This window comes from Calidris pugnax, unplaced genomic scaffold (genome assembly GCF_001431845.1).
Source record: "Calidris pugnax isolate Ruff unplaced genomic scaffold, ASM143184v1 scaffold558, whole genome shotgun sequence".
Taxonomy (NCBI): domain Eukaryota; kingdom Metazoa; phylum Chordata; class Aves; order Charadriiformes; family Scolopacidae; genus Calidris; species Calidris pugnax.
In genome coordinates, this window is record NW_015093088.1 from 342863 (window position 1) to 363453 (window position 20591).

The following is a 20591-nucleotide window of genomic DNA, read 5'->3' on the forward strand; positions in this document are numbered from 1 at the left end:
AGGCTCTCACCACCCTCCCACCAAACAAGTTCTTCCCCACAGCTCAGCTCCATCTCCCCTCTTGCAGTGTCCAACCCTTCCCCCTCCTCCTAGGGCTCCCCTCCCTCATCCAGAGTCCCTCCCCATCTCTCCTGGAGCCCCCCTTCTTTAGGGACTGGCAGGGGCTCCAAGGTCTCCCCGGAGCCTTCTCTTCTCCAGGCTGACCCCCCCAACTCTCTCAGCCCCCCCTCCCAGCAGAGGGGCTCCAGCCCTCCCAGCATCTCCGGGGCCTCCTCTGGCCCCGCTCCAACAGCTCCATGTCCTTCTGCTGTTGGTGGCCCCAGAGCTGGAGGCAGCACTGGGGGGCTTCTCCCCAGAGCAGAAGGGCAGAATCCCCTTCCTCACCCTGCTGGTCACACCTGGGCTGAGCTTTTGGACCATTTCTTCATCTCTTCACACCCAGCCCAGGCAGAGGCAGCTCGTTGGGTTTGGGGTGCGTTGGTGGGCTGAGAACTTCGCTCTGCTGCTGGGTCTGTCCTGTGTGGAAGCACAGCCCTGCCCAGCACCTTCTGCTGATGTCTGCACCTTTTCCCAAAGGACCTCAGCTGGATGCTCACCAACCCTTGTTGCTGCTGCACCCTCTGAGACCACACAGACCCAGTGCAGGAGACCAGGGTTTGCCAGTTACAGCTGAGACTGACAATAAAACTGCTTCCCAGCAGCTGAGCACCAGCTCAGAGGAACAGATCCTAACCCAGGCTGCATCTCTTCCAGATTGGCCCAGGGGGCAAGTCAGACCTGCCCCCCATCGATGGCCCCACGGACATGGACCGGGGCCCCATCCTGCCGGTGCCGCTGGGGATTCGGCCGGTGCTGAGTAAATACAGAGTGGAGGTAATTGCCTTGGAGCACCCAATTTTAATGTTCATTGTCGTGTAGGGCAGGAGAGACTCTCTGTGGGTGTTTGGAGGTTGGGAGGGATCTTTGAGTCTCTGATGACTCACTGGGCACTCAGACCAGGTGTCTACACTGTATGGTCTGTGTGTCCTGGCCACACAGGGAGTGCCCTAAGAGAACAAGGAGCTGGGTCACTCTTTGCTGTCTTGAGAGTGGGCACCATAACACGTAAATGGAACGTGGGCTGGTGCAATGCAGGGCACGTTAGAGACACACGTGTAGTACATCTCCACCCAAAGCAGTCACATAGGTCAGGTGAGCTGCATCCCACCAACCTCAGGCATCAAGTGTGGGATGACTCTCTTGTATCTGTAGATACCCTAAAGGGTGATGCATCCAATCAGGGTCCCTCTCCCTTGGTTGTCTTGGTAGATGGTGGTGATCCAGGCAACACAGTAGTGATGGTGGTACTGTGGTGGTGATCCAGGCATGTTCAGTGCACGTTTCAGCCGTGGTTGTAGGTATCTCTGTACAGGTGAGATGCTGCTGACCAGATCTCTGGGTCTCTAAGGGAGTTGTAGCTCCTGGTCTTCCAGAAATTTGTATCTGTTTAAATATATCGTATCCCTCTGATGTGCAAGGTGGATACAGCCATGGGGAACCAGGAGGTGGAAAAATCTCAGTTTAGGGGAACTTCTGATCATGGTGGTGGTCTGTGATCCCAAGAAGGGAGAGGCAAGTTTCCCAACTGATACCAAAATCATTTTGACAAGATGATGCCAGTGCTGAATCAAGAGCCACTGTGAATCAACAAAGCTGGTCTGGTCCTGCTCTTTGGAGTTCAACAGCAGAAAACCGCCAGAAAGGGAGAAAGGCAGAAAAGGTAGTTGGGGGCTGCAGGCTGGAGATCAGGCATGGGGCAGAGTATGTGGGGTGTCAAAGAGAGACTGTGCTGCAGCCCTGAGCCATGTGGAAGAGGACAAGACACCTCAAGGATCCACCACTGCCAAGGCAATGACACTTGCAGTCAGGTCCCTGCTCCTGTGGAATATGGAGAACCTTTGACTCCAGCCTTGGTCCAGCCAGGGGAGGTCTTTCTCATATTCATGCTCTTCTTTCTCCTCTTCCTGCCCTAGATCTTGTTTTGGGGGCTCAGGGATCTGAAGAGAGTGAACCTGGCCCAGGTGGACCGGCCACGCGTGGACATTGAGTGTGCTGGGAAGGGAGTCCAGTCATCCCTCATCCAGAACTACAAGAAAAACCCTAACTTCAGCACTTTGGTCAAGTGGTTCGAAGTGGTGAGTGTTTCCTCTTCCCCTGGAGCCCTCAGCTGAAACCCAGATTTTCTGGAGGCCAAACCATGGTTCCTAACTCCTTCCTTCAGTTTCCCCACAGCAATGGAGGACATAAGCTCCATCCCAGTCGGTGGTAGCCTTTCTCTGAGAGCTCCTAAGCCATGCTGGTGCTCCTGCAGACCTCTTCCTCCAACACAATCCTTGTTTTAGTCCCTACTGGCCTTTCCGACCACCAAAATAGACATCCCACGGCCCACACCCAGCCCTTGATAACCAGCACACCTTTGCTTCCCAGGACCTCCCAGAGAATGAGCTGCTTCATCCACCCCTCAACATCCGGGTGGTGGACTGCCGGGCTTTCGGGCGTTACACCCTGGTGGGGTCCCACGCCGTCAGCTCCCTCCGAAAGTTCATCTACCGCCCACCAGACAAGAAAGCCCAGCACTGGAATATGACAGGTACCAGGCTTGGGCCATGGGAACCTGGCTGGTATGGTTCATCATTGGGCATTGCATGTGTAGAAGAGGGTTGTAAGGACTACGGGATGTTGCCTGTTTGTTGGTTAAGCAAGCAGAGCTTCAGAGTTTGGGTCAAGAGGGTGAGAAGGCACAGGGTGAGGCCATGATTCCCCTCTCATTTATTGATCTATGGGTCTCACGGTGATAACTTCATGCTCCCCCTGATACCTGTAAGAGAAGAAAGGGCTGGTTCACCTCTAACGTTCATGGCTCTACACTCCCCAACTGTTCCTCAAGACTGAGAGATTAATTTGCTGTGCTCTGTGCCTAATGCTGCTATTGTTTGAGTAAAGAGTAAAAAAGTAAAACCTACAGACTGAGGCCACCCTCTCAGTCCCAACCACCACTCCATCTACCAGCACACGCTGCAGAAACCATCACAAACCCATTTTCCCTGCACCCAGCAGAGCAGCCAAGGGCTTGGAGAACCACAGGAGTTGTTCATCTCCTCCCAGTCCTTGGTGGAAGTGGAGGCACCCTTGTCTGGGCAGAGACAGGAGGTCTCTGGGGGGATTGCCAAGGGCCATCCCTGGTTCCAGATGGAGATCTGGACCTGTGGTTGTGTCCATGCTGGCTGATACTTTCAGGGAAATTATCTTCTCTGTATCTTCTCCTCTGGAGGCTGGTGCAGGTGAAAAAAACCCTAATTCTTTCTCATCCTCTGCTTTCCTTTGCTATGGAAAGGTTTTTTTAATCATGCTGTAAAGGTCTGAGCTCATTTCCTCCCCTCTTCTTCTCTGACAGAGGTGGTCACACATAACTCCTGCATGAATCCTGTAGGATCTCACCTACAGGAGCTGTAGGAGCTCTCAGTTTCTCCTCTACACTATCCTCCTCTCCTTCTTCTTTCTCTGTCCTCTGTCCAGCTAAACACCTCAATGGCTACCTGGCAATGGCCAACGGGGCCCATCGCTCTCGCCCCACAGGGGAGATCGTGGTCAATATGGAACCTGAGGTTCCCATCAAGAAGATGGAGACAATGGTGAAGCTGGAAGCTGTGAGTATCCGTATGTCAGCACCACTTTAACATCTCTTTCCCCACTGAATTGCCAGTCTCTGAGGGATTCCACCCAAACAGAGACTGCCTTGTCGTGCTGAACACAGGGTTGGGCTGATGCCTGGAATGAAGAGCGTTGTGTCATCATCAGTCCTTCAAATTGACCTCTTTCTGTCCTGGCTTAAATTAGCCAGTGCTCGCTGCCCAGAAGAGGGCTGTCCTGGGCTGTGCAAATTTGCCAGCTTTATGTTTTCCTTCAAAAACAGTCAGATGGGAATGAGCACAACCCTGTCCCTGTCTGTGACCAACGTAGACACGAGGGACCCATCAGAAATTCCCCATCTGCACAACCACAGTGACCTCGTCCTTTCAAAGCACTGCACACCCTCTGCAAGCAGCCAGGATCATGCAGATTTCCCTGGTGTTTTTTTTTTTTCCCTTTTTACAGTGGTTTTGAGACACTCAGGTGGCTGCATCAGCTCTCTGAAGTGCCCGTTCAGCAGTTCCATTCGGGGCTGTGTCGCTGGCCGTACGGGACATGGGAGATGCTCATGGCATAGAGCTGGTCCGGACACACGGAGTCACCCAAAGCTCTTCAGAGCCTTTGTGCTTGCCCTGAAAACTTGGCACAGTGTGCATTGGACAGGCAACGTGTCCCAGAGGCGTCAGGTTTTGTTCACACACTGAACGTGCCTGTGCCCATCTTCTTGGGAATTTCAGCTCCTTCTTATATCCTTCTGCTCCAGAGCTTCCTCCACAAATAGAAACAGGTTTCTTTTTGCAGGGGACCTTTTGCAGCAACATAGAATCATAGAATGGTTTGGGTGGGAAGGGACCTTCAAGTCCATCCAGTGCCACCCCCTGCCCTGGGCAGGGACACCTCCCACCAGACCAGGTTGCTCCAAGCCACCTCCAACCTGGCCTTGAACCCCTCCAAGGATGGGGCAGCCACAGCTTCTCTGGGCAGCCAACATGCACACACAAGCAACACATGTCCATACGTGTGCCTGCAGGCATGTGGTGGGCTCTGAATCTGCATGGCCCCTCACATGCACCTTTACAGGAAGGCTACGGCACATCCGGAGCCTCACAAGCACACGTGTGCAGATACATATGTCTACACACACCCCCTCAAGGTCTCTGGAGCATTCACACATCTGCACCTGTGTGTAGAGGTCCTCGTATGTGCACAAAAAGCTGTATCACGAGTGTTTGCTCACACAGCTTCATGCAGGAGGATCTACAGATGTGTGTCCATGGATATGTCTGGAATGCCCCAGCACCCACATGCTTCTTAAAATCCACCACAGTAGCTTGCAAACCTTTCTGGGTAGACGAGAAGAGCTCCAGGAGAGCAGAGAGGTGTTACTCACCCTGAAAGCCAAGGTGTCCATCCAGACCCAGACCCTCTGTGCGACAGAGACATCTCACACGCAGAGCTGAGTTTGATGTGTCAGGCCAGACATCCCGCCTGTACACAGAGCTTTTCCAGCCAGGGTTCTTCATTCAGGGCGTTTGGTTCCTTCATCCCTGGGGAGCTTTCTGGGACTTCTCGTGCATGTGTCGATCTGTATTTGTGCTCGGCTGAGGCTGCACTGCTAACCTGATCTCCCTCTCCCTCTTCCCTTCCACCCCTCTTGAGCGGCAGAACTCTGATGCGGTGGTGAAGGTGGACGTGGTAAGTGATGGATCTGCTCCACATCCCTGCTCCCAACCCTCCACGCCCCATCCTACCCTTCTGCTTGGCTTTCAATGAACTGTGCATCCTCATCAACCCCAAGAAAAGCAAGGACCATTGCCCCTTCCTCCCATGGCAGAGATGGAACAGCGTTGTCTCATCATAGATACAGCAGTGTCCTGGTTCCTGCAGCTTGGGAAGCTCTTCTGGGCCAGGCCTTCTCAGCCCAGCTGTGCCAGGAGGAGCAGGGTGGTAGGAGAGATGCTGGTTATTCCCACCACAACCATATACGAGTTGCAAAAGGCTTTATGCCACCACTAAGTGGACCCAGGGCACTCTACTGGGTGGAGGGGAGTGTTGCTACCATGAAAGATTCCAGGGAAACTCATGGAGGAAAGGGATGATGGAAAGGAGGAGATGCCCCAGGACTCTCACATTGTGTCTCTCAAGCCTTGGGTGTCTTGCATCAGTATCTAGGGCTGTAAATGAGGGGAAAGTGCTAATGAGGCCACCCAGCCTGGAGGGTTCTGCCTTCTCAGGGGCTTCACCCACCGCCTTTGCCTTTCAAGAGATGTTTCACTTTCATCTGACCTCTCTTCTTCGCTTGCCTTGTCCCTGCAGTCTGAGGAAGAGAAGGAGAAAAAGAAAAAGAAGAAGAAAGGAGGAGGAGGAGAGGAAGTAGAAGAGGAGGAGCCAGACGAGAGCATGCTGGACTGGTGGTCCAAGTATTTCGCATCAATCGAGACAATGAAGGAGGTGGGTGCAGAGCAGAGGAGGGGTGTACGGAGGTGGGGGAGAGGAAAATGCTTCCTGCCCGCAAGATCTCACTTATTTCCAGCTACTTCCAAAGGCTGGCTTCCCCGATAGCCTTTCCTGAAGGTTGGGAAGGCCTTTTTTTTTTTCATCTGGTGGAGCTGAGCAGGATTCCCCTTTGTTGAGATGCTCTTGGGGTGGGTTGGTTTGTGCTCAGGAACAGGTATTTAACATTTCTCTAAATAAAAATGAGAGCAATTAATATGTAGGGTGATTGGCTGAGACTGAAAACACCCGATAAATATGTTCTCTTCCACCCCTCAAAAAAAGTGGGTTTTGAACCTCCTGGGAGTCAAAACTCACTCGTACCCAGGTCTAATATAATATCTAAAATTGAAGTAATTGTTTAAAGTTTTCTAGTATTTAATAGATGTTACTACATCACTGTGCTGTGTCACCCTAAAATTGTATTTTCATATTATTTTTCAATAGAAGACATTTAATAGACATCTGAGGAAAACAATACCATACAAAGCTTTAAGGGTCTTTGCAAAGGTGTCTTCTGTTTCTTTTGCAAAGTAAAAAAAGAAGTGATTAAGTGATTTTATTGGCATTTATTTGAAGTGCCATCAGTAAAGACACAAGAACAGTTAAGAAAGGAAAAAAAAAAAATCTTTGGTTTAGCCTTCCTGACCTAAGTCTTCTGTCAACTTCTTTAACGTCTCCAAGTCCTGTTCTTTAACTGTTGGGTTTGGGCTGGAGGTGCTGGAGGCTGCACTTGAGCAACTTTGATTTCTCCAACCCTGCCAGAACCTCACTGGTGGCTCAGGCAGGAGGAGAGGGCTGTCACCCTGGGTTAGGCATCTCTGGTGGGCACAGAGAGACCCTGGCACCAGCACCCACTCCCTCTTCATTTCTTCCCCCAGCAACTCCGGCAGCAGGAGGCAGCCTCAGCAGAAGCGGAGGAGAAGGAAGACATGGAGATCGCGGAGGGTAAGCAGGTTGCAAGTGAGAGAGGGAGCACGGCAGGGAAAGGTAGGACCAGGACTCCTCTTGGTTGCTTGGGCATCCCTTTCGGAGCCTACCACCGCTCTTCTGCCCAACCAGATATTCCCAGCATAGCCAGATGTTCCCAGCATGTTGTCCATCCCCATGTAGGATCAATTTTGGTGAACGCAAGCCTGGTGTGGGCTGTGGTGGGCAAACATGCTAATTCCGGGTGAATCCAAACCAGAGCGTGGTATCAGTGCAGCCTCCAACCCATCAGTGCTGGGGGGAAGGCCACGTGCAAGTCATGCAGACTAGTGACCAGGATCACTGTCCGAGGACATTTTTTGTGCCATCACAAGTCAGTATGTCATTGAAAGTCCCGTCGCTTTGGCCGGGCAGATGTGTTGGTTATAGGCTGTGTGCTTGAAGCCTGTTGAGCACACCAAGGAATAGATACTTTTAGGTCACCTTCATGGGGTTTTCCACCATCGTTTTGCAGGAGGCATAAATTTGTTTTTATTTTTATTTTGCTCCAGTTTCACAAGGGAAGATTCAACCAGACAAAATGTCTGGGATTCCTCTAATCTGACCGCTTTTAGCTGTGTCTAGAGGCCTCCTTGTCTGCTGCTCTCGCACAGGCAGTGAAGAAAAATACGCACTTTTAGGGCAAGTTCTCTGACCTATTTTCAATACTGTGTTACAATAGGGTGAATTTTGCCCTAAATGTGTTTTTCTCTGAATGAAGTTAGGGGTCTGTAGCTCAGATGGGGTGTTGCTAGTGTCTAAAGTTGGATGACATGAATTTTGTACCACAAGTGATGTGGGCCAAAAGCATTGATGAGTTGGGACATGTTAGTCAAGGGTGACTTTGTCCATTTGCAGCCTGGAGGCTCCTTGCCAGTCCCACCAGCAGGGCCTGGAGGGGTCTCCATGAGAACTTTCACCCATGGTTTCTGTGTGTTCCATGTCCCCGTGACAGCAGGTTGCTATCATGCCCGGGCGATGCAAAATCCATTAGCTGAGAAAAATGCAGAGCCTGGTTTGTTTTGGAAGATTAGTCTTCATGTAATGAAAAAGATGATGCCATGTTCTTGCTGAGCTTGGAGACAACTCTGAGCATCTTCTTCCTGGGCTTGCTGGTCACAGCAGGGTTCCTGGGGACTGTCCGGTGATCCCCAGTGTTTTCTCTCTGTCTTCTGAGAAGAATCTATTTCCCCTTGGCGCTCCCATTCCTCCTCTCCTCACCCACATCAAGTCTTTGTCATTTGTCTGTCCCCATTGGCATCACCCAGCAGTCATGAAAGCTGGCAGAGGCAGCAAGGGACAGGGATTGTAGAGGGGTGGGAGAAGTTTTCTTTGAACGTGCCTTTCCAGGCAGCCCATTTCCAGTGCAGCTGATGTCCCTGGCTGGTGGTTGCTCTGATCCAAACAACTTGTTGTTGCAGCTGGTCACGGGCAGCACCTGTTTAAGGGCAGCAGCCTGTCCTCTGGTGCATCAAGCACTGTACCCTCTGCGATACCTGGGCTGGGGTTATATTCTCCAGGCTGCACGCAGCAGGAAGAGCATCCAGGAGAAGGAAGACAAGGAGATGCTGTGGGCAGGACCAGGTCTTCTCACTGCTGTTGAAGTTAGCCAGCGCCTAGCACTCTCAGTCCAATGTTTCGTAGTCCTCCAAATGACTTCTGCTCAGGTCAGCTTTGGAAGCTCCCCACATAGAGACTTCTGGGCTCCTGGAGATGCTGTGGCCTGGGCAGGAGTGGCCAGAGCCAAGGAAAGACAGGAGAGGGCTGGGGCAGGAGGTGCAGGCAGTAGCAGCTGTCAGCTTTCATGCTCCTCCTGTTTAAAGGACTTTGATCAAGTCCCCCTCCTTGTCTCCTCCATCCCTCCTCACCCTCATTTCCATCTCCTCCCTCCCCCCCCGCTTCCCCTTGGACTCAGAAATCAAACTTGATGACTCTCCCATGAAAGGCTCCAAGGGTCAGGGGAAGAACAAGGAGAAGTCCAAGGCACCCAAAGAGGATAAGAAAAAGAAGCAACAGTCAGCCCCTGAGCTTCCTGAGAAGAAGAACAAGCAAAAGATTGATGAACTGAAGGTGAGTGTGTGTTGGCAGGGGAGGAGGAGAACTTGTCTGCCTGGTGGGAGGCTGTAAGTCTGGCAGGATGGCAGTCCCAGCCGTCTGGAGATCAGAGCACTGATGGATCAGCCCTGCCTGAGGGTTATCTAACCCTAGGTGAGATATACCTTGGGACTGCCAGCTTCTCTCCATAGTTTGAAGGAGTCAGAGATAACGAGCTTTACAGAAAAGGGCTTGCCCTGATCATCCTCAGGTTGGACAGGCTGCTGGGTCATCTTGTCTAGACCATGCTTTTGCCAAGAAAGCTTGGACCAGATGATCCTCTTGAGGTCCCTTTCAACCTGGTATTCTAGGATTGGGGCAGCTTGGATGTGCCCTGGCTGGAGGGGACAGTTTTCCAGCGTGGCTATGGCTGCCCCAGCCAGGACTTGGGGCAGGGATGGTCTGTGGTCCAATGTACTGGCCCCTGGTCTTTATTAGGATTGATGTAGTCTGTAATTCTGGGGTCCAGAAGGGGGGCACAGAGTGGGGTCAGCCACCTCACCCGTTCAACTGAGCTTCCTTCTTGTACATTATCAATTCAGGGAGGAGCTTGTAGCATCAAGGTCCAACCCTATGGCTCTAGAGATCCTTTCCCTTCCCAGAGAACTGGGCACTGAGCTGAGGTGTCCACGTTCCCTCTGAGTTGACTCAGGTAGTCACTGTATCTTTTCCTCATCTCTTTTCTTTTTTTACCTAATTCACCTTCTTTAAATTTCTGTCATCTCAGGTCTTCAACAAAGAGCTGGAAACAGAGTTTGATAACTTTGAGGACTGGCTGCACACCTTCAACCTGCTCCGTGGGAAGATTGGGGACAACGATGACAATGCAACAGAAGAGGAGCGGATAGTGGGGAGGTTCAAGGTGAGTTTGGCTGCTGAGTCCGGCCAGGGCAGAGATAGTTTAGCAGGAAGGGGTTGGATGGAGTATGAAGGGCCACGGAGATGCTGGGAGGGCTGGAGCCCCTCTGCTGGGAGGGGGGGCTGAGAGAGTTGGGGGGGTTCAGCTTGGAGAAGAGAAGACTCTGGGGAGACCTTGGAGCCCCTTCCAGTCCCTAAAGAAGGGTGCTCCAGGAAAGCTGGGGAGGGACTCTGGATGAGGGAGGGGAGCCCTAGGAGGAGGGGGAAGGGTTGGACACTGCAAGAGGGGAGATGGAGCTGAGCTGTGGGGAAGAACTTGTTTGGTGGGAGGGTGGTGAGAGCCTGGCCCAGGTTGCCCTGAGAAGCTGTGGCTGCTCCATCCCTGGACAGGTTCAAGGCTCATGCAGTGGAGGATTTTTTTCCAGATCTGGCCTGTCGGGTTCAAGGCTCATGCGGTGGAGGATTTTTTTCCAGATCTGGCCTGTCTGCTCCAGCATGTGTCTAGAAACAAGGATATTGACTGGGTGTCCTCAGGGAGGGTGGTTTGGGCTGGGTCTGCTTACTCTGAGCCCCCTGGGAAGCGGAACCCTCACCAGGCTGTGTACTCCCTTGGCCCAGGGCTCCATGTGTGTCTACAAAGTGCCTCTCCCTGATGATATCACCAAGGAGGCGGGATACGACCCCAACTTCGGCATGTTCCAGGGGATCCCCAGCAACGACCCCATCAATGTGCTGGTCCGAGTCTATATCGTGCGGGTGAGTAGAGCCATGCAGTAGGGTACGGCCTGATCCTGCACTGCCTTGCATGTGCACACCCAGGAACTGGTCCCAAAGCTGTAGGAACAATGGTTTTCAGCTCTCAGTGCATCAGGGCACTGAGACAAGGACTGAAGCAACTCATTGATGACGACTTGAATGCGGTCTCCATAGCTGTGTGCTCCAATGCTGGGAGCAAGCCAGATCCAAGCTCCTGGCAGACCCAGAGACCTTTTATTAATGTTGGCCCAATGATCCAATCTATCTAAGTCTGTCTGGAGAGCTTCCCTATCCTCATGTGAATCAACACTCCTGATTAACTTGGTGTCATCAGCGAACTTGCCGATGATACACCCTATGTGTTTAAGGAACGTTTAGATACGGTACTGAGGGATATGGTGTAGGGGAGGACTTTGTAGAGTAGGGTAGATGGTTGGACTCGATGATTCCCAAGGGTCTCTTCCAACCTAGACGGTTCTATGATTCTATGTCCTTATCAAGATTGTCAATAAAGATGTTAAACACAAATGGTCCTAACACTGAGCCCTGAGGCACACCACTTGTGACCGGCCGCCAGCTGGATTTAAAGCCATTGAGCACCGCTCTTTGGGACCTTCCAGCCAGCCAGTGCTTGATCCAGTGGATCGTATGCTCATCCAGGCCGTGTGCAGCCAGTTTTTCCACAAGAATTCTATGAGGGACAGTATCGAACGCTTTTCGAAAGTCCAGGTATACAATATCCACAGCCTTTCCCTCATGCAATAATCAGGTTATCTTGTCATAGAAGGAGATCCGGTTCGTCAGGCATGACCTGCCTTTCATAAACAGTTCATCAGGCATGACCTGCCTTTCATAAACCCATGCTGACTAGGCCTGATCCCCTGGTTGTCCATTATGTGGCTTGTGATGGCACTCAAGATGACCTGTTCCATGACCTTCCTTGGTATCGAGGTCAGACTGACAGGTCTATAGTTTACTGGATCCTCCTTTTTGCCTTTCTTGTAGATGGGTGTTACATTTGCCACCCTCCAGTCCCTTGGGACCTCCTTAGTTAGCCATGACTTCATGTAAATGATGGAAAGTGGTTTGGCGACCGCGTCTGCCAGCTCTTTCAGTGCTCTTGGGTGTAGCCCATCGATCTTGATCAGGCTGTTGCTCTGGGGCTTTCTTTAGAGGAGTTTATTTTTTTAGTGTTTCTTTCGACTGATGAAAGACATGCCAAAGGAGACTGTGGTTACGTCTCTCTGAGGGGACACAGCCAGCCCCAACCCCTCCCCAAATCAGGACAGGGATTAACACAAAGCAGGATTTATCCCCAGTTTTAACCAGGACATTCTGTTTCGGGCAACGAAAGTGCTCAGCTGCATGCCTGTGGCCAGGCAAGGCCATATGGTCTCAGGGATGAAGAATGGGGCCACCCCTCAATTCTTTGCTACTGTGGACACCACTGATACATCTCATCTGTTCTCTGCAGGCCACGGACCTTCACCCAGCTGACATCAACGGGAAAGCTGACCCCTATATTGCCATCAAGCTGGGGAAGACGGACATCAAAGACAAGGAGAACTACATCTCCAAACAGTTGAACCCCGTCTTTGGAAAGTGAGTTGCCTCCAACCCTGTGTCCTGTCTGCACCTGGAAGGGGTGAGCTAAGCCTGAGACAAGCTTGCCAGCCCTTGCACCTGCACTGGCACCTGCACCTTGGTCCACAGCCTGGAGCAGACCCACCTCACCCATGTGTCCTGAGTAGCATCCAAACACTTCAGCAGCTTTTCTCTTGCCCCTGGCCTAGATCCTTTGACATTGAGGCCACCTTCCCCATGGAGTCCATGCTGACAGTGGCAGTGTACGACTGGGACCTGGTGGGGACCGACGACCTCATTGGAGAGACCAAGATTGACCTGGAGAACCGCTTCTACAGCAAGCACCGAGCTACTTGTGGGGTGTCACAGACCTACTCCATGTACAAGCAAAGCTCTCTCTACCCAACCTTCTGCCTGGACCTTCTACCTGTCTCATCTTCCACACCTAGCCTAGATCTTCTGCAGGAGTCTCCCCCCTTTATTGCCTACTGGTGGAGGAATATGTGCATGTCCTCACTCTTAAGACAGGTTTTGTGACCAGGGCAGCAGTGCAGTGGGTTGTCAGGAGCCCAGGGCAAGGAGGAAGGGACTGAGGGACACTGGTGGGACTGGGTAGAGGGGTGACACCAGAGCTGAAATGGCAGCAGGACCAAAGGAGTGATGATGAGCATCGGGAGTCAAGTGAGGTGTGCTGGGAATGTCAGGGCTGGGGTGGAGGGATGCGAGCAGAGTGTAGAGAAGGGTCACAGAGGGACCTCTTCTGCTGTGAAGATTTATGCTTTTGGCCTCAGATCCTTTCCCTGTGAATCCTGGGTCCCTCATGGCAGCAACAGTTGTTTTGCTGGCAGAGGGGAACGAAATCCCTTTTTCCTCCATATCTTGCTATGACTTGACTGACCTGGCCCTCCTGTTCGCAGACATGGTTACAACACCTGGCGTGACCCCATGAAGCCCTCCCAAATCCTGTCCAAGCTGTGCAAAGAAGGCAAGGTGGATGGGCCACACTTCGGTCCAGGAGGAAGAGTAAAAGTTGCCAACAGGGTCTTCACTGGTCCCACGGAGATTGAAGATGAAAATGGTACTTGACACATGGGCTGAAGGTTGTGGAGGGGAGCAGGAGTCTGGGGTGTCCCCTCGTCACCCAGGATTGGAGACAGATGTAGTGGCCTCATCAGCCTAAAGCAGCACTGCAATCAGTCTCCATCCACCACCTTGAATGGATCTTCCAGTATGTGGAGAGTCTTAGAGACCTCCCAAGGCCTGAGGGTTGCTCTCAGAATCACTCATGGGCGTCCATGGCACAGCATCACCAAAGCTACCTTTGAAAACTTCCTCCTGGAAGTGTAAGCCCAAAGAGCAATGAAGGCAGCCCACCCTGGCCTTTCCAGGGTTTAGGAAGCCATTCCCCATGTAACTGCACCCCCAAACATGGTGGTGTCCCAACACATTCCTGTGTATTCAGTAATGATGAAGGCAGGCCAGCAGGGGTGCAGAAGAGAAGAAAAACATGGTCAATGGTTCTGGAGCTGGTTCAGCCCGAGAAAATGCAGACTGGCAGGGGATCTGGACCTTGTGTCAATGACATGGGTTAGAGAGAGGAGAAAGAGAGGAGTTAGGAGGTGTTGGCTGAAGGACAAAGTGTGCACAAGGGAATGGAGAGAAGCAGCAGGTAGGCAGTCCTGCCCCTTTGGAGTAAGGGTGGAGGAACGGGGTTGTTTGCTGTCCCTGGTGTCTCTCTGCCCAGATCTCCAAGCTTAGCCCTCCCTTTGTCCACCCAGGTCAGAAGAAGCAGACAGATGAACACCTGGCCCTGACTGTGCTGCGCCATTGGGAGGACATCCCCCGGGCAGGCTGCAAGCTGGTCCCAGAGCACGTGGAAACGCGCCCACTGCTGAACCCTGACAAGCCGGGCATCGAGCAGGTCCTCAGAGCCCCAGAGCAGGAGCGGAGGCTGCAGAGCCTCCAAGCAGGGAGCTGAGATATCAACTGGGCAGACCAGTTGTGACCCACCTTGTCATGGGCAGCAGAGATGGGGGAGGTGCCCTGCAAAGTGGCGCTTGGGCATCAACAATCCTTAACAGTCACCTGCTGACCCCAGAAGACTTAAGTTTTCAGTGCCCCTCCTGCTCCAGCCTTCATCCATGTCATACCCCCAAGTCCCTTGGTCCCCTGACTCCCCTCGGCACCACGTCATGCCATGAGGCCCTTCTGCAGGGAATGGAAAAGGGTTCATGGCATGGAAGAACCTTACCTTGCTCCATATCTGGCACAGCCAGACTGATGTTGAAGGGCAAGAGGAGCTGGGAGGGACCCTGCCAGGTGTGGGGGGCAAGGAGGGACCTGGGGAGCTGACTGCATCTCTTCACCCTTGCAGGGCCGCCTGGAGATGTGGGTGGACATGTTCCCCATGGACATGCCAGCGCCTGGCCCCGCCATTGATATTTCTCCCAGGAAACCAAAGAAGTAAGGAACCTCCTGGCCCACCAACCCTGGGGAAACCAGAGGCTGGAGATGGAGCCCTCCTCCTCCCCTCTCCTGATGCTGCTCCATGGCCCAGCCCAACCCTCTGCCTGGGTACCTTCCCCATGCTGGCATTTCCAGAGAACCCAGGAGTGTAGGCATCAAGAGATGTCTTCTCCTTCCAGAGCGGCTCCTGAAGGGTGGTATCCCACCTGTTCCACCCCCTGCAGCTCCCCATCTCTCTTGTCTGAGTAGACTAGGAAATTAATTAGTTACCCATTACCCCTGACTCCCTCCCGGCAGGGGAAGGGTTATCCCAGGGCATCCCCAGGGACTTTGGATGGGCCCTTTCCCAGAGGTGATGGCAGGGAAGGTTGCTGGGACAGAGTTGGTCAATCCAAGCAGGACAGAGCAGGCAACAGACAGTGCCATGAAGAGTCCTTCCCTCCCCACCCTGCCCTCTCCCAGCTCATTTTGAGAGAAGAAGGAAAATTCTTCCCTCAGCATCCATCCCAGCCCTGCCTTACCTGTCGGACTGTGTCCTTGGGCCCCTTTTCTCACCCCCAGGGCCCGGATACAGGGATGGCACTGGGCATCCTGGTGGGATTCTCCTGCACCCCATGCCCAGCAGACAATGCCTTGGGTGGAGAGAATGTCCCTTCATCCCAGTGGGCCGCAGATGGGGTCTGAACTGGGGGAAAGCTGAGGCCAAGGGCAAGGTCCAGACACCATCACGGACTGGAATAGCAAAGGGCTGTCTACAGGACAGCCTGGGACAGCCATGCTCAGCAGTGACCCATGCTTATCAAGCCTTGGAAGAGGCTGCCCAGGGCAGTAGTGGAGTCCCCATCCCTGGAGGGATTGAAAAGCCGGGCAGACGTGGTGCTGAGGGACATGGGTCAGTGGTGGGTTTGGCAGTGGTGGGTTGATGGTTGGACTCAATGATCTCAAAGGTCCCTTCCAACCTATACAATTCTATTATTCTACATGTCTTTTAAATCCCTCCAGGGATGGGGATTTAAAAGCCTCTTCCAAGGCTTGACAACCCTTTCCAAGAAGAAATTGTTCCCAATATCCATCCTAAACCTACCCTGGTGCAACCTGAGGCTGTTTCCTCTGGTCCCATCGCCTGTTTCTTGGAAGAAGAGACTGACACCCCCCACCAGCTACACCCTCCTTTCAGGGAGTTGTAGAGTGTGAGAAGGTGTCCCCTCAGCCTTCTTTTCTCCAGGCTGAACAACCCCCAGATGTGGTGCTGAGGCTCAGACTGGTTTTCAGGCCCCATTTTAGCCACAAATCTGCCAAAGACCAAGCCCGGGCTGTCCCCTCGAGCTTTTTGGCTTGGGCTTTGTAGAGTCTCTCAGCAGAGGGAGGTAAAGCCCCCCTTTCTGCTCTGCTCACCCTGAGATCATGTGGAGATCCCTGTCCTGTCCTTGCCCTCATGATCCCTCAGATAAGGTTTCTGTGAGCAGTTCCCTGCCGTCTCTGTACCTGGTCCTGGTTTCTGGTGGTGTCACCCTCATCCCCTCCTGCCCCTTCCCCTGCCTCACCTCTTTGTCTCCCTTCCTCCTGCCAGATATGAGCTTAGAGTGATAGTGTGGAACACAGACGAGGTCATCCTGGAGGACGATGACTACTTCACTGGCGAGAAATCCAGTGACATTTTTGTGAGGGGGTAGGTACAGCCTGGCATGCCAGCAACACCTCCTCTCCTTCTCCTGGGGTTCCCAGGGTGGTCTTGGAGTTTGGAGGGTGGAGGGGGGTTACCACCATGGACTGCGGTGCCGTCATCTTCTGTGCTTTGTTTCTTGCCTCTCCATCTCTCTCGGCCACCCAGCTTTGAGTTGCAGGCGGTTATCTGGAACACCGATGAGGTGGTTTTAGAAGATGATGCTTTCCTGGCAGGAGAGAAGATGTCTGACACCTGTGTCAGTGGGTTATGGCCAAGGCCTCACTGCTTGCTTCCCTCTGCCCCTTTTTTTGAGCTTGTCTTGGTCCCCCCAGTTCTGGAGCCAAATTGTGGTTACTTCCCACCTCCACTTCATCCTCGCCCAGCAGTAGGAGAAAGCTCCTTCCAAAACTCACCTGTACAGGGATGAGGGCACCCACCTCCCCGTAACCCAGCTCTTTGCAGGACCTCAAATCAATGTGACGGCATTCCAGGCTGGTGGTTGACTACGTGGTGGTTTCTCACTAATCTCTTAACCTGATGCTTCCTCTTCAGCCTCTCCCGGCAATTCTCCTTACCTCCTGTCCACCTTTTCAACATCTTGCCCGGAAAAAGACCCCAGACAACTCACCTGCAGTTCTTGCTCTCAACCCACCCTGTTCCTTCTAGGTCCCTTCTGCCCCCATGCCCGTTCTCTCCCTTGGAGATGCTGCTGCTGCATCCCCAGTTCACACCATTTCGGTCCTTACAATCTGTCCTGGACACAACCTAGCTGCATGGACAAGGTGGTCCTGTGCCACCCCTCTCACCCCTCTGGGCCCTGCAGGTGGCTGAAGGGTCAGCAGGAGGACAAGCAAGACACAGATGTCCATTACCACTCCCTTACCGGTGAAGGCAACTTCAATTGGCGCTACATCTTCCCCTTTGACTACCTGATGGCAGAGGAGAGGATCGTCATCTCCAAGAAGGAGTCCATGTTCTCCTGGGATGAGACTGAGTACAAGATCCCGGCTCGCCTCACCCTGCAGGTCTGGGATGCTGACCACTTCTCGGCTGATGATTTCCTCGGTAAGTGGAGGGTCCACTGAGCTGGGGCAATGGGCCAGCCAGGAGCCCATGGATGGACAAGCAGGGAGCAGCGTGGGATGAGGCAAAGCCTATATAGAACAGAACCTGGAAGGGCAGCTCTGCCCCTTAAGTCCACAACACCCTACAAACCCCCTTTAGATGCTGCTGGTAAGAGCAGGTGGGATGAGAGCCCTCGTCCCCACTGCTGGTGTTCAAATGCTGCTCCTGTAGCAAAGATGTTGGCTCTTTGGTTCCCAGACCTAGTTCAAAATTCCTCTCCAGGGCAGGAGATGGTGGCCCAAGCCACCTCCAGCCAAGGACTCAGCGTTTTGGGGGTGCCAGCATCTCTGCTCCACTTTTCTCCTGCCAGGGGCCATCGAGCTGGACCTGAACCGCTTCCCCCGGGGAGCCAAGACGTCAAAACAGTGCAGCCTGGAGATGGTGACGAACGAGGCAGAGCTGCCCATGGTCTCCATCTTCAAGCAGAAGCGGGTGAAGGGCTGGTGGCCATTTGTGGCCAGAGATGAGAATGATGAGCTGGAGATCACCGTAAGGATGGGGAACAGGGAGGGATTTTGCACCCTGGGGATTGCACTCTTTGCTGACACCCTCCACTGCTTGTCTCTGTTCCCTCAGGTCCCCTCTGTCTTGGGGGACTGAGGTGGGGACCTAGGTCTCAGCACCACTCTCTGCTCCCTGCAGGGGAAAGTTGAGGCTGAACTGCACCTTCTGACAGCAGAGGAAGCAGAGAAGTCCCCCGCTGGACTAGCTCGCAACGAGCCCGATCCACTGGAGAAACCCAAGTAAGGAGGAACCACCTTGGGGTGGTCCCCGGGGAGGGAGTCAGGCATGGGGAGGCTAGGAAGGGGTCTCACTGGGGGATGTAGGTATGAGGATCCTGGGCAGAACTATGTCTACTGGTCCTCCCCATTGCCTTCTATTCACTGCCCCACTGGTTTTTCCTCACTCTCTTCCTCCTCTGCCTCTCTCCGTGGCTCCATCCCCTTTCCTTGGCCTCCCACCTCCTCCCCTCTGGCCTTCATCAGCAGATTCCAGCTTCGACTGGAATCCTCATGCTCCTTCACAAACCTGCATTACTCCATCTGACCCGTGTCCCCTTCTCCACCCTCCTGGTCCTCCTGGTTGGGCTATTTCCCTCTGCGCAGGTTTACCCAGGGAAGGAGATCCTGCACCTCCCTTGGCCCACCATGTCCATTGTTGCACTGCCTGCCACGCATCCCTTAGAATCATAGAATTATCTAGGTTGCAAGGGACCTTTCAGATCATCAAGTCCGAATATTGACCTTCTCCATGGCCATGGGATTAATGATGCGTTTTTTCTTCCCCTGCAGCCGCCCGGACACGTCCTTCATCTGGTTCCTGAACTCACTCAAGTCCATCAAATACCTCATCTGCACACGCTACAAGTGGCTCATCATCAAAATCGTGCTGGCCCTGCTGCTCCTCATCATGATCGCCCTCTTCCTCTACAGCATGCCAGGCTATATGGTCAAGAAGCTGCTGGGAGCGTGAAGCTCCCAAGTCCCCAGCCCCACAGCACAACCTCCCCTGGCCCCATGCCCTTCTCCTTCCCACCTTGGGGGACATCTCCTCCCTGCTGCTGCCACTGCTGGCCCTCCTCTTTGCATTCCTCCTCTGTGGGTACCTTTTGTGGCTTGAGTCCCAGAGAAATGGGGCTGTGGAGATCACAGTAGCCAGCTGGGCAACCAGAGCTGTCACTGGGGCCAAGGGTCATTGGAGGGACATTGAGAAAAAAGAATGAAGCAGGGACCTGAGATGGTTGAGGAGACGCAAGCCTCACCACTGTGGAGACAGCAGAGCGGCCCCAGTCCTGTCCCCACTGCCAGCACTGTCCCTGCTCCACTCATGGCTCTGGAGGTCACTGTCCCCCGGTGCAGGGGCTCATGCCACCATGGGGAACAGCAGGTCCTGCGCCCCAGAGGGCACCAAAGCCCTGCAGAGAGCCCTGGGGTTCTTCCCTCCCCATGGCTCTGGCAGCAGCAAGGATGTGTCCAACAGCTCTAACACCTTCCAAAGGTTCCTGATCCAGAGGTGGTGGTTGCTGGACATCCCTGGGGGCTCACAGGGAGCCAGGGCCCCTGGAGTGTGAGCTCCCCGTGGCCTTCTGGATTCTCGGTTTATGTTGTTTGGGGTGATACGTGTTGCAGCTGGAGCCTTTCTTGCTGTGTATACTGGGGAAGAGCTCTTTTCTCAGCTCACTGCAATATTCGGCTGTGGAAAAGCCACCTTTCCCTGCTTCCAGTGTGCAAGACCCTCACCGAGTGACTGAGGAGATCTGGGGGAAGTTTTCAGGATACTACTGTTTTAATCAGTCAGTAAAAGTCGACTTTCACATTTGCGTTGCATCTGTCTCCCCACTTCTCCCCGGTCCCAGCCTCTTTCCCTGATGCCTCTCCCCGGTTCCCATGCCCAGGGTGGCAGCGTGGTCCCTCAGCTGCCTGGAGACCAAACCTGGGAAGGGCAGAGAAGGGCAACGGACCTGGTGAGGCGTCTGGAGCACAAGTCTTACGAGGAGAGGCTGAGGGAGCTGGGGGTGTTCAGCCTGGAGAAAAGGAGGCTGAGGGGAGACCTTCTCGCTCTCTACAACTCCCTGAAAGGAGGGTGTAGCTGGGGGGGTCAGTCTCTTCTCCCAAGGAACAGGCCATGGGACAAGAGGAAACAGCCTCAAGTTGCACCAGGGGAGGTTTAGGATGGATATTGGGAAGAATTTCTTCCTGGAAAGGGTTGTCAATCCTTGGCAGAGGCTGCCCAGGGCAGTGGTGGAGTTCCCATCCCTGGAGGGATTGAAAAGCCGGGCAGACGTGGTGCTGAGGGACATGGGTCAGTGGTGGGTTTGTCAGTGCTGGGTTGATGGTTGGACTCCATGAAAATTCTGGAAGGCCCCTCCCAACCAGAGGGATTCTATTATTCCATGAAGAGAGAAATGAGG

At 53.5% G+C, this 20591-nt stretch overlaps 1 protein-coding gene across 8 annotated transcripts in view; it reads left to right on the plus strand.

Annotated features, from left to right (window-relative positions):
• The window catches only part of OTOF (otoferlin), a 75074-nt gene extending 54925 nt beyond the window's left edge, over positions 1–20149 (plus strand). For 2 of the 8 annotated variants that reach the window (XM_014962801.1, XM_014962802.1), the window contains exons 24-43: positions 754–873; positions 2013–2174; positions 2467–2629; positions 3556–3686; positions 5329–5364; positions 5986–6120; positions 7044–7110; positions 9047–9201; positions 9953–10087; positions 10702–10839; positions 12314–12441; positions 12633–12803; positions 13341–13501; positions 14202–14344; positions 14798–14886; positions 16460–16558; positions 17379–17620; positions 17991–18169; positions 18323–18423; positions 18973–20148. In XM_014962801.1, coding sequence (XP_014818287.1) covers positions 754–873; positions 2013–2174; positions 2467–2629; positions 3556–3686; positions 5329–5364; positions 5986–6120; positions 7044–7110; positions 9047–9201; positions 9953–10087; positions 10702–10839; positions 12314–12441; positions 12633–12803; positions 13341–13501; positions 14202–14344; positions 14798–14886; positions 16460–16558; positions 17379–17620; positions 17991–18169; positions 18323–18423; positions 18973–19153 — 2736 coding nt within the window. In that variant the 3' untranslated portion in view covers positions 19154–20148. Of the gene's footprint in view, positions 1–753; positions 874–2012; positions 2175–2466; positions 2630–3555; positions 3687–5328; positions 5365–5985; positions 6121–7043; positions 7111–9046; positions 9202–9952; positions 10088–10701; positions 10840–12313; positions 12442–12632; positions 12804–13340; positions 13502–14201; positions 14345–14797; positions 14887–16459; positions 16559–17378; positions 17621–17990; positions 18170–18322; positions 18424–18972 lie in introns of all 8 variants that reach the window. The other 6 variants (XM_014962807.1, XM_014962804.1, XM_014962805.1 and 3 more) reach the window with 6 other exon arrangements.
• The last annotated feature ends 442 nt before the right edge of the window (positions 20150–20591 follow it).